This window comes from Macrosteles quadrilineatus, unplaced genomic scaffold (assembly GCF_028750875.1).
Source record: "Macrosteles quadrilineatus isolate MER2022 unplaced genomic scaffold, UCM_ALF_1.0 Scaffold_7__1_contigs__length_78375512, whole genome shotgun sequence".
NCBI classification, from domain to species: Eukaryota; Metazoa; Arthropoda; class Insecta; order Hemiptera; family Cicadellidae; genus Macrosteles; species Macrosteles quadrilineatus.
The window spans coordinates 50,489,562-50,503,724 of record NW_026542600.1 but is presented as its reverse complement, the minus strand read 5'-3'; the positions used below and the strand labels follow the sequence as shown (position 1 = coordinate 50,503,724).

At 37.4% G+C, this 14,163-nt stretch overlaps 1 protein-coding gene across 1 annotated transcript in view; it reads left to right on the top strand.

The window, feature by feature from the left end:
- LOC128997738 (beta-1,3-galactosyltransferase 1-like) overlaps window positions 1-14,163 on the top strand; it is a 59,653-nt gene that overhangs the window by 24,499 nt on the left and 20,991 nt on the right. Inside the window, exon 4 of the mRNA XM_054423388.1 lies at window positions 12,576-12,850. Within this exon, the coding sequence (XP_054279363.1) occupies window positions 12,576-12,850 (275 nt within the window). The remainder of the gene's footprint in view (window positions 1-12,575; window positions 12,851-14,163) is intronic.

Here is a 14,163-nt window from a genome sequence, read left to right as displayed (position 1 = left end):
AGGTACAAAATTGATCCCAATTTTTTCTTATTGATCTAATATTTAAATGAAAGACTGTTAAGCCCTCTCCATATTTATTAACTTTACATGATTCATTAAACTCACTTGAAATTGTATGAATTTTGGTAACACTTTCTTCGGAATTTACACAATCAAAATCAATTTTTCCCATGAAATGTTTTAAGAATACTACAAAAATGCCACAAAGTAGCCCTACTTAATGTTAACCAGGTCAGAAATATCATTTATCTGGATCACTTTCGAATCATCAGTCTTTCTCGCCTTAACACCATTCTTAAACCAAACATATTTATAACCTAGTTCTTTTCCTTTCTTCTTGGCCTTCATGTGTAGGTTTCTATAATAGGGAGATAAATTTTCACTTACATAGATACGCTGGTTACTGAGTCCTGTCACCCTGGAGTTGGTTACAACTTTTTTCCTCTCCTCCAACAAAATGATTATACTTCATTTTGACAAAATTAGGGAAGGGCCGATTCCGATTCTCAATACAGTAGACCCCCTCTTAACCGACCTCGTATTAACCGATAATCAACCGAGAAATTCAAACTTTAATTTACAAAATATATCTTACATATGGGAACATGTCAGAGTAATACCAATTAATTAAATGAGTATATACACAGTTACTTGAGATTTGAGTCCTTTGGTTTGGTAGAGATGCCTGACGGTAGACTGAAGCGGGGAGCGAAGATCACCAGGGGCGGACAGTCTTTGAATGGGTGAATCTTCTCCAGGAGCGGGTAGATGAGGGGATTCTGCGTAGCCGTAGAATCCGTAGAAGGTAGAAGTTCACAAAATCATTTAGAGGTCTTCCCGTCACAACACTTTAGTATTTTTACAAATTAAAAGGCACTCTCTGACATTGAGAAGGGGGAGATATTATAAAACACATACTTTAATAATTACATGTTAAACGTTATTAGTTCACTTTAAAAACAGTCAAAATCTAATCTACTATATACAAGAGAATGAGCAAGGAGTACATGTTGACTCTGGGTTAACTAATGCAAGAGTGGACAGTGCAGACTGGAAAAGTAGGTCAGATAAGATAAGCTATCTTTGGAAATCCTGGTACTAGTAGAAAATTCAGATATATTAAAACTAAAACCAAACATACCGCCCACCTAAATGCATATTTACAAAATAGTACACTAAGAGGAAAATCACACAATAAAAATTGATCGCAAAAACCTAATATTCAAGCGTTAAGCTAGGAATAGGTATCGGTAGGAGGTAAGGGTACCAGCTTATGGACAGGTCTCACATATATTCCGTGAGGTGTCTTAACCTTTGCGGCTCTAACTGTAGCATATGGCCCGGGGTATGTCTCAATCACTCTTCCAATAGGCCATTCCAGAGGGCTGCTGTCCTTGTTTTGATGCTGTCCTTGTTTTGAAGGTATATAACATCTCCGACTTGAAGATTTGGCTGTGATGTAGTCCATTTATTTCTGGGTATCAATGTTTGTAGGTAGTCTTGAGACCATTGCTTCCAAAACGATTGTGCAGCTTGTTGTAGGAGTTGATATCTTTCCAAACGATTCATCTTAGTTTCCGTGAAGTCCTCTTCAGGTGGTGATAACAACGGCGTTCCTACAATGAAGTGTCCAGGGCTTAGGTAGTCTCGATCATTTGGGTCAGTGGTCATTGCTCCTATTGGGCGACTATTCAGAATGGCTTCAATTCTTGTCAGTAAGGTGTACATTTCTTCATATGTTAATATCAGGGTACCAATAGCTCGGATGAGGTGACGTTTTGCTGATTTGACTGCAGCCTCCCAAAGGCCTCCAAAATGGGGTGCTGCGGGGGGGATGAAATTCCATTTAATTTCTTTTAAAGCCAGGTGATGTGCTATATCTTGATTATTGTCTTTTAGAAATTTCTGAATTTGAGAAAAATAGTTCGCGGCTCCTTGGAAATTGGTTCCGCAGTCACTTGTTATTGACTGGCAGAGACCTCTTCTGGCAACAAAACGATCCAATGCAGCAAGGAATGATGGTGTTGATAAACTCGTTGCAAACTCAATGTGTATAGCTTTTGTCGAAAAACAAACAAAAATGACAATATATCCCTTTTGGCGTGGGGATTTTCTTCTATTACTTTCTTTAAATTCAAACGGTCCAGCATGGTCTAGGCCAACATTTTGAAACGCACGTATGCTTTTAAATCTGATTGATGGTAGGTCCGCCATTTTAGGCGTTATAGGTTTTGCTTGGAACATATAGCATCTTTGGCATTTAAATATGCGCTCCCTCAATAATTGCCGTACTCCTACAATCCAAAACTTTTCTTGAATGAGGGACTGTGTCAAGCGGGGTCCTGAGTGCAAAGCCAATGAGTGATAATAATCACAAATGAGTGTCGCAAGGCGTGATGAACGGGGTATCAGAAAGGGGTGTTTCCTGGAGTAAGTTAAGTTAGCGTTTTTCAAACGACCGCCCACCCTGGCGAAATCATTTTCATCAATGAATAAAGCCAAAGAGCGATATATCTTAGAGCATGGTTTATTATTTTTCATATCAGAAATATCTTTTGAGAGATAGCGTTGTTGTGTAGTCTTTACACAGAGAGATAATGTGTGTTCCAATTCCTGAGGTGATATTGGTCCTTGTTTCTTAGCTATACCTTTGGCGTTACTGTTATACTTTTACTAAGTTAATACGTATAACTGATTATACGTTGGTATGATTACAACGATGTGCACGTACCTGAAGTATAACGTAGACTGCGTTGTCGTCCTCATCGTCTTGTCTCCAGGGTTTGAACTTTGTACTGTGGACCTTTGATTTCTATGCTATTGTTCTTAACCATTGTAGCTGTCTACTTTACAACATCTCCCTCCGACTTATAAAAGAAAACTTATTCTTCTAAAAAAAAAATTAAAACTCGTTAGGCTACTTCACTTATTAAAAACATTTCCCTTCCAATATAAAACAAAAACACAAAACACATCTTCCTGGAAGGGAACTCTTTTTTTTCTTCTTATAGATTCATTTTATCAGGCGCTCTTCGAGTCCTTTGGGACCGCCTGATAGCTTCTGTGTCTTCACCTTGTTTAAGTTGTCCATCATTGAAATTTTGATTTAGTGATTTTCTTGGACTACCTAACATTGCTTGAGGTTTAGGTGGCGATATAGTTGTTGAAGGTCTAAGTGGTGATTTGATTGATTGTCGATGTTTAGGTGAATGTTTTTGAGGAGATCTAGGCTCTGTAGGTTCTGGTGTTTGTCTGATTTCTGGTTCTTTTATTTCAGGCAAAAGCCACTCTTCATGTTCCTCTTCTTTTGTTAGATTCTTCCTTAGGTGATCAGCGTGAACAAATCTTGTGCGGTTTCCTTCCTTAATCAAATAGGGCTTACACACATTTGACAAATCACGGGGTTACAGGGGGGGACATTTGATTACTTTTCCGGGTAACCAGTTCACTTTTTCCTTCCTCACCGAGCGAACAAAGACGTTTTCACCTACTTCAAACATTCGTGTTGAGCCTCTACGGTTATCAGCACTGTTCTTGATTACTTCTTGGTTCCGATTCATATCTGCTGACAAGTTAGGCTTCAGAAGACTCAATGGTGTTCTTGGTTTCATTTTTAAAAACATTTCTGAAGGTGTGCATCCAGTAATAGAATGAGGAGTGTTTCTGTAGGTAAAGAGAAAATTGTCTATTTTGTGTTGGATGGATCGATTAGGTTGGTTTTTCTGGTCGTGTAGAAGTTGTTTTAAAAAGGTTTCCTTGACGGTTTGTACCATCCTTTCAGCTAACCCATTCGAAGCAGGGTGGTATGGAGGGGTAAGAACATGGTGGATTCCATTTGTTAAGAATTCCTTAAACTCACTTGAAGTGAACTGCGGGCCTCCATCAGTTACAATTGTTTGAGGTAACCCATAGGCTGCAAAACATGTTCTCAAACGTTCTATAGTCTTCAAGGATGTAGTGTTGGACGACATATAAAACAGTTCAACCCATTTAGTACGACTATCTACTAAGATAAGAAAATCCTTGCCTTAAAAGTTTGCAAAATCAAGATGTAGTCGTTGCCAATTTTGACTAGGCCATGTCCACGGTTGAAGAGGTACAACTGGTACTGATTTCCTGGTTGATTGACAAATATTGCATTCTGCAACATATCTTTGAATATCCTTATCCATACCCGGCCACCAAACGAGCTAACGATTTCATCCGTGATTCACCGGGATGCTCTGAATGTAGTAGATTAAGAATTTCCTTTCTGTGAGTCGGGGGTACGACCACTCGAGTTTTTTTTTTTTTTTTTTTTTTTTTTTTTAAAAAGAGGTTGGCGGCCTCTTTTAACCTTGGATTTGCCCGTCCACATAGACTAAGCGCCCGTGCGTGGATCGTTTACAGCAAAGCAAGGAGTGAGCCGGTACAGTACAAAGGTGAACTGTACTGATAAAATGTTATCGGCAGTGACCAGGATCCGAACCCACGACATCGCTGCCTTGGGCCCGAAGTCCGCGACGCTACCGACTGAGCCACCGACTCACTAAAATAAAACTCCCCAAGCCTCAGTTCCCCATAATAAGCAATTTAGTTCTACTGATAATTGATGTGTCTTGTCAGTAAACGGTTGCAACTCCTCACTAACATGATTAGGCCACCCATGTAAGGTGTAATCCATCGCTTTTGACAAGATTGGGTCAAATTTTGATGCTAGGCCTATCTCTTTATGTGTTATAGGCAAACTGTAAGATGTAGAAAAGAAATTGATTTCTTCAGGTTCCTTCTGGTCGTAATTGCATGGCAGTCGGGACAAGGCATCTGCATTCGATATCTCCGAGCCTTTCCGATAGATAAGTTTATATTGGTACGCTGCCAGGATAAGTGCCCAACGCTGTACTCTCGCAGCTGATAGAGTTGGTATGGATTTGTTAGGTCCTAATATAAAAATTAGAGCTTTGTGATCAGTCACGAGCCTGAACTTACGACCATACAAGAAAACATGGAACCGTTTCACAGCAAAAACTATTGCTAAAGCTTCTCGCTCGATTTGAGCATATTTGCGTTCACTTTGGGTCAACGTCCGAGACCCAAAGGCTATGGGCCTTTCAGAGCCATCTGGCAAAACATGAGCCATCACCGCACCTACACCATATTGTGAGCTATCACAAGTTACTAAAATATCCAACTTTGGATCAAATGGCATCAATACATTGTTTTGTAGAAGCAACTTCCGGCTTTTCTCAAACGCTTCCTCACATTTGTCATCCCACTTCCATTGAACTCCGTTATTTAACAACTGGTGAAGGGGGTACAGCAAAGTAGACAGGTTTGGCAAAAATTTGCCGTAATAATTCAATAATCCTAAGTACGAACGCAACTGCGTGACATCATTAGGCCTTGGAGCCTCTACAATCGCTCTACTCAATTCTGGACTCGGATGGATCCCTGTACCATCCAGAAGATGCCCTAGGAATACAATACATTTTTGGAAGAACTTACTTTTAGTCTCGTTTATTTTTACACCATACTCACTCAGCCTAGTTAGAACCTTATGAACTAAAACTACCATTTCTTCTGGTGAGTGACTTATTAATAGAATATCATCAAGATAGCAATAGGCATTTTGAATCCCTGACATGATTTTGTCCATTACAGACTGGAATATAGAGCCTGCACTAGAAATTCCGTATGGCAGCCGCTTGTAGCGAAACAACCCTCTTAGAGTATTTATAGTCAAAAGGGCTTGTGAAGATTCTTTTATTTTAACCTGGTTGTAGGCAGAAGCCAAATCAAGCTTACAAAAATATCTAGCGTCACCGATTTGAGCAAATATTTCATCTGGGTTCGGTAAGGGGTAATGATCTGTTCTGATACACTGATTTAGCGTTATCTTAAAATTCCCACAAATTCTGACAGATTTGTCTGCTTTCGGAACAACTACAATGGGAGTAGCCCAATCCGTTTTTGTCACCGGATATATTACATCATTTCGTACCAAATTATCTAATTCCTTGTCTACTGCAGGACGTAACGAGAAAGGTACATTATGTGGTTTGCAAAACACAGGAGTAGTATTTTCTTTGATCATCAACTCCACCTCTACATTTTTAATTTCTCCAAAAGCAGCGTCAAAATCACCTGCGTATTGCTTCTTTAATTCCTCTACGCTAGGCTTAACAAAATTCAGAACAGTCTTACCGTTCAGTTCGTTGACGACAGAGTCATCTTTGCATTCCTTCATTACTTTACTCCAATCCAGCTTCATTGCTTCTAGCCAGTTTCTTCCCATTAAAATTGGTTGGTCGGTCGAAGTACTTTCAATCACTACCATCGGAAGGACCATTTTTTTCCCATTGGAAATATTTACATCTGCCTGAAACTCGCCAAGGACATTAATTTTCTCACCTGTGTATGTCTTCAAACATATTTTGCTTTTTGAGAGCAGTGGGACAGAATCCTTAAATTTATCAAAATAAACAGAGTCCGGTAACACGCTAACAACAGCGCCTGTGTCGATCACCATCTGTAAAGGTACATTATTTACACACATTTCAGCAACAAATTTATTAGGCCTACTTTTATCATTTGAGTAGGCAATTGTATACAATTCTAATTGATATTCATCTTCTTGATTGATGTTTGCCTGTTGAACATGTGAGCAACTCTCCTGGTCGCCCTCTTCATCGCAGAAATTCACCCTGGAGCTAGGCCTATTTTTACCATGGCCTACATTTAGCCTATTTTTGTTCTGGAAACACACAACAGCAAGATGTCCTTTACGTTTACATAAATTACATGTATAACCTCTATACGGACAATTCCTTAGATCATGTTCTTTTCCGCACCTGTAGCATACCTTTGAACTAACATTTTTGTCAGTAAAACCTTTCTTAAAACTAGAAACTAGGTTTAGAATTCTGTACAAATTTCTTAGGTTTAAAATTACTCTTCACAAAACTAATCTCACCAGACTGCTTCGTACCATCAATGTGAAAGAACCTAGTATTTTGCTCCGCATTCTCGACCAACAAGGCCGCTTCAATCGCCTTATCAAAAGTAAGCGATTCACTCTCTGCTAAAAGTTTGCTCTGAATGTGCGTAGACCTCAGCCCACATAAAAACCTATCTCGGAGAGCTTGCTCCAAAAATGTCTCGAATTTACAAGTTGCAGCTAGCTTCTTTAGTTGGACAGCATACTCAGAAATGCCCTCATTTTCCCTTTGGTTTCTTTTATTAAACAAAAACCTTTCATAAGTAATGCTTTTCTTAGGAGCATAGTGAGACTTCAAAACTTTAAGCAGATCAGAATAATCTTTATCTTTAGGTGCATCTGGGACCAAAAGGTTTTTTAATGTAGCATACATTTTAGGCCCCATAAGTGATATAAAATAGCCCTTTTTATCAGCATCCTTTACAGAATTTACCGTGAAGAAATTTTCTAATCGTTCAGAAAAATTTTCAAACGACTCAACGTCTGGGTCAAATTCAGACAACTTACCGATAATCGGTTTGCTAGCGGTAGCCATAGCCTGCGATAATATTCACAATTTAGCATTTAAAACTGTACAGTTGAAAATCTTTACTGTAAAACACTTTTTTACTAGCATATTTCAACATTAGAATAACTTTCCACAACTCTCCACATGTGCTTTTCCACTTCCTTTTCAAACATGAAAATCGACAAAATCAGACTTGAAAAGTGCAAACTATGACTCATAGGAATTTTCCCCGCTTCTCCTTCAAAACCCTTGTTCCATTTCAACTCCACTATCCCTTTTAGTTCACTAGTGAAGCGAACAATCGTCTGCAACTGGAACCAACTGGGATACTTATTACTGAAACAATACTAGCTACTCGGTTGTACGTTACCGCTCCTGCAACTGCTCCTAGATAACAGTTCTTCTCTCCAAACTAGAGCGTGTGTTATTAAAATAACTGCTACTTGAAAAGCCGTTATTTACTCGTAACCACTTGAAGCGCAACTACTCCTCTCCGGCACTTTATTTGTAACAGTTCTTGAACCCTGTTCCTTCTTCCACTACTTCGACTTGGACGAACTTCTAATGAAATGAAACTTCCAAAATGGCGGAACCAAACTTGAGACAATTTAAATATATTGAAAAATCGCACTAAAAATATTAACAGGAAAAACTTCTTTACATTTTAACATTTACACACAAACTGAACAATTTAAAACCTCGTCGCCAGATTTGTTATACTTTTACTAAGTTAATAACTGATTATGTTGGCCCACTGAAATTATACGGTATGATTACAACTAGGGATGGACGAGATTGGATTTTTAGTTCGAGACGAGACGAGACGAGATTTTTTATTTCTCATAAAATTTCGAGACGAGATCGAGACGAGATTTCTCTTCTCATACACAACGGGAAATGCACGTTCAAAATTTTTACCTGATTTTGTAACATTGTTAGATGACTGTTTAAATACTAAAATAATGATAATAGGCAAGAATATTTACAATCTTTCATTAAATAACATCAGCATAACATTTTTTTATTAATCACGCCTAACTTATTAAAAATGCCTACGATTAGGAAACATGGTGATATCAGTTAGGATAGAGTTCAACTTATCCTAAAATAAAATAAATCATAAAATAAAAGCAATATTAATTTTTATAAAATAGTTACTTGTTTTGACTTTTTTTATAGTAATAAAACATTCCTCACACTGCTTACACTTAACAAAACTTCTCAAATGTTATTAAAGTAATATTATTAAAATAATGAAAGTAATATTTACATTAAAAGAATTAAAGTAATATTTACATTAAAAGAATTAATTAAATAAGAACGCCTTCGAAAAGGAAACGCAACTACAACACGCTCCTGTATTGCGGGTATTGCATTGACTTTCTGCAGGCGTTTTTAATTATTTTTTTTATTTTTTTTTTTTTATTCTCGTCTCGATAAAAATCTCGGCCAAAAAGTAATCTCGTCTTGTGTAACGAGATTGAAAATTTCCCGAAAATTTCCCGAAATTTCGAGACTTGACCATCCCTAATTACAACGATGTGCACGTACCTGAAGTATAACGTAGACTGCGTTGTCGTCCTCATCGTCTTGTCTCCAGGGTTTGAACTTTGTACTGTGGACCTTTGATTTCTATGCTATTGTTCTTAACCATTGTAGTTGTCTACTTTACAACAGTTACCTTTGACGTTATTGATGAACCGTAATACATGAGAAAGTACAAATTTAGCTTTACTCAGGCTAGAATATTTTTCAAGCATTTCTACTACAATGCTGTTTTGGTTATCAACTGTTGTAGATAAACATTCTTTTCTAATCTCAGGCAATTTATCTACTTCTTCTGCAGATGAATGGTGTAATGACCAGGAATCAAAGGGAGTGTACAGAAATTGAGGTCCTTTCCACCACAAGTCAAAATTTACAAGCTCTTCAGGTGTCAAGCCGCGGGATGCGCAATCCCAAGGATTTTCTTTAGATGTTACATGGTGCCACTGTTTTGGATTAGTTGACTCAAGTATATTTACAACCCTGTTTGCGACAAATGTTTTTAACTTGTAAGGAGGAGTTTTTAACCACATAAGAACAACGGCTGAGTCAGAAAACAATATGATATTCTGGGGGTCAACAGTCTGGGTTAGATGCGTACTAGATAATACAACTTCTGTTAGTAGTTGAGCAGCAGAAAGTTCTAATCTAGGAATGCTCATTGTTTTGAGTGGGGCGACCTTACTTTTAGGTTTGATAAGATGTACTGATATGTTATCAAAGGTTTCGGTTCGAATATAGATACTTGCTGCGTAGCCCTTTTCAGATGCGTCACAGAATCCTATTATCTGATTTGTGCTGTGAGGAGTTGTAGGGATGAATCTAGGTATCTTTAATGTTGAAAGAATTGAAAGGGTTGAAATAAATGTTGTCCATTTACTGCGAAGTTTATCTGGTAGGGGGTCATCCCACTCTAGTCCACATAACCATGTGCTCTGCATGATATGTTTGGCGTAAAACGTAGTGGGTGTTATCCATCCTAAAATATCATAAATTTTAGCAATCTCAGAAAGCATTGAGCGCTTGGTACAAACTACAGGGTTCAGTTTAATTACATAGACAAATACATCTTCAGCGGGATCAAACTGTAATCCAAGTACTTTAACAGCAGAGTCGTCTTCGGAGCGTAGGGCGAGGGGATTTTCTCTACAATCAAGCGGAACGCTGTCTAATATTTGGTGGCAATTACTGGCCCATTTTCTTAGGGTGAATCCTCCCAATCCAAGAAGTGTAATTAGTTCTTGCTGTAACTGAAGTGCTTCTTGAGGAGAATCAACACTGGTACAAATATCATCCACAAACGTTTGATGAGTGATAGCTTGAGAGGCGAGTGGGTATCTTTTGCCTTCATCTTCAACCAGTTACAGTAATACTCTTTGCGCCAAATAAGCACTAGATGTTACACCATATGTCAATACGTTCAGCTCGTACTCATTTATATCTCCATTTGGATTTGTGCGATAGAATATGTTCTGAAATGCTCGATCTGTGGGATTCACAACGATTTGCCTATACATTTGTTTTATATCGGCACACACAACAATTTCATGTAGGCGAAAATTAGTTATTATCTCTCCTATGTCTCTTTGCAGCTTTGGTCCACTATACAGGATATCATTGAGGGAAGAGGAATTTGCATAGGGCTTAAAAGACGCATTAAACACTGTTCTCAACTTTGTTGTACTACTGTTCTCATTTTTTACACAATGGTGGGGAATTACATAAGGTGAGGGAGTGCTGGTGATACTCATATGACCTTGAGCTAGGTAATCATCCATTAACTCTCTATACTCCAGATAGGTTTCTGGTTTGCCTTTTAATCTGTTCTCTAGGCTGATAAGTCGTTTCTCTGCCTTATCTCTTGTGTTCGGTTGGTTGGGTGCATCAGGTTTTATTGGTAACGATACGACATAGCGGCCTGTTTTATCTCTGATATGTGTTTCTGTGAAATGTGATTCAACTGCAATATCATCTGGACTAGGATACTTCACATTTGAACCGCTTCTACCTCCCAGAACCTTTTGAGAGTACTATCAACTGATTCATAACAGTTTAAAAAATTAGAACATTCACTTTGACAGGAGGAAGTGGCCACTCTACCACCAACTATCCATCCAAAAATAGTGTTCATTGCAGAGGGTTCACCTTTTATGATATTATGCGACTCTTTTATTATATCGAAATACAAATCTGCTCCTATTAGAAATTCAATAGGCGAGCTTTCATAGAACGTGGGGTCAGCGAGCTGTAGATTATCAAATCTTGAGATGATTGTAGGGTCAATATCAATGTTTGGCTGATCGGATGATATCTTTGGTACTACAACTGCTTCAGTACTCAAAGAAATATTAGAGTTCTTAAGAGGGCTTATGTTACATGTTACTGAACCTTTGTTCACTGGGACCTGTGTGTCTGCAATACCTTTGATGGTTATTTTATTTTGATGTTTGGTGAGACCTAACTTGAGAACACATTCTTGAGTAATTAAGCTAATTTGGGAACCTCCATCAATAATGGCTCGGACTGGTGTCAGTTTGTTATTTTTATCCCTTATGCCGATAATGGCTGTGCTTAACATCATGTTTGAGGTGGAATTTGCATCAGCAAAATTACAAGTTTTGGATGAGGATGGATTATTTATTTCTTTTGTGTCATTGTGTTTGGTTCCTAAGCTCTTTTCTCTTGAGAGATAGGGGTCTGCAGTTGCATTAGTAGCTGGACGATGCAAAAGTGTGTGATGCTTGCCATTGCATATTCATATTGAACATCTTGGCTGTAAAATTTCATCAGGGATTTTTGCTCTGAGAAAAATGTCTAACTTATGTCCTTTGGAAACATTAAAATAATTTACTTTGCTTTTATTCACTCCCACATCTCCTTTGGCATAATTTTATATGGGGCAACCTCGCAAGAAAATTCGGAACAAATATTATCATTGTATCTGAAGAAGCACTTCACATCATGTTAAACATTCAAGATTGGAGGACTTCAGTTAAAGAACAATTTTCAAAATTTTGTATTCTTACTGTTTTTGCCCAATATATCTTTGATTTGATCTTGTTTGTAAAGAATAATTTACCAAAATTAGAGACCTTGGGTTCATGCCACAGCTATGGGACAGAGCACAGACATAAAATCAGTTTTTCAAATTACAACTTCAAATTCTTTAAAAAACCCATCATATGCTGGGATTACGTTTTATAACCTTATACCTGATAATATTTTACAAATAACAGACAAAAATAGATTTAAAAAACAACTAAAAACTTTTATGTTATCCAAGCCCGTTTATTCCCTAGATGAATTTGTTGGTTGACCGTTTTGTAAGTTATAAGTTTTTGTATTTTTATTTAGCCTTTTTAAATTTGATTAGTTTTAACAATATAATTTAATTGTATAACACCATTCTGGTGCAACAAACTGTAATCTTGAATAAAGATACTTTGACTATGACTATGACCTCTATTTTATAGTATGTTCCTTTTTCTGTAGACAAATAGCAAGGGATCATTCATTAATGAGGTTGTATTAACTTTTGTGATGCAGGCCAAGGTTGTTGAAGAAAGTGGGATTTACGATGATATCATCCAAGAAGGGTTTGTGGATTCGTACAACAACTTGACCATCAAGTCAGTGATGATGCTGAAGTGGGTGCAGCAGCATTGCTCATCAGCTCGGTTCCTGATGAAGTCAGATGATGACATATACCTCAACCTCCCAGCTCTGTCGGAGGCCCTACAACCAGTTGCCAAGAGAAAAAACATCCTCATCGGTTCCTTAATTTGTAAAGCCAAGCCTATTCAGGACTCCACCAATAAATGGTAATAATTAATTACAAAACTTACTTCATGAAACATATTGTAGTGGTAGGAATTTGTTATTTATTATTTAGTTTAACCCTTTGTTCAAGGGATCAGATGGCCAGATGGCTAACTGTTGTCTTTGCCACTCGTTTACCACTGGTACTGCACATCTTAACACGTTGGGTGCTGATGACGGGAATTCCCGCAATTGCTTAACATTGAAATAAATGCAACTTTTATGTTCAAACATGTCGACAGCACAAATAGTGTTAAACACACTTTGAATTCTGCAAAAGCCAATTCAACAAATTGAACACAACAATTGTACAAATCAAATTGTTTGTTCGATTGTACAAATTGAATTGTTCAATTCAGGTTTTTCTGTGGTTTGGTAGGCCTACTGACAAAAAATTTTGTACACAAAATATAATTGGTTTTTGGTTGATTTTTACTGAGTGGTGGTAACTTGTTAGTTCCGAGGTGGAGGGAAGAAGCTAGCATGGTAAGCTGATTGGCCAAGTAAGTGGCTAACAGACCTGATTTTCAAACTATTCCACACTATTAACGTCAAAGACAAGGCCAACCTATTTGCAAACAGTTAGAGACAGTCAGACAGTTGCAGACAACACAGTTAGAGATTTGTCATATTCTAAACTAGATGGTGTTGTATACCCTATGTCACTTTAAAAAAGTAAAATATCTGTGAACATAGTAGTGCCACAAATTAGTCATTAAATCAATTAAGTTGTTCATCCTTGTTTATGATTCAATGTGCCTTGTAAAGAAGCTATGCAAAGTCTTTTTGTAGGATATTCAATTTTGCTCCTTAAAGAGAGAAAGACATTTATGAGGAATGCCTTGAACATACCTAGTACAACTTTACAAGTGCTTTAGAGCAGGACTAAAAGACAAACAAAATATAATAGGTGCTTTCATTTTGAAGTTCTAATTATAATCTCAGTTTATTATTGAATTAAAACACAATAAAACAATTTTAAATATAAACCTGTGCTTGTAATTCATAGGCGAAGCTTGTAGATCCTGAAAAATGAGATAAACCAAAGTGATTTGATTATAACTGAATCATACTTACATTTAAGTTGCCTTTGGAATGTGTTTAAAAATATCTGCTATTTTGGTTTCTGTGGAAAGTGATATGCTGTGTGCATGAATAAACTTATTCAGAGAGAGAAACTTGAATATGGTCTCTTCTATGTGAAAATATACTCAATAAAGTAACCAATCTTAGTAATGAAAGCCATGTTTGCAGAATATTCTTGAAACCCTTGGCCTGCAAACATAAGGTTTTTTTGAATGAACACAAAGCTGTT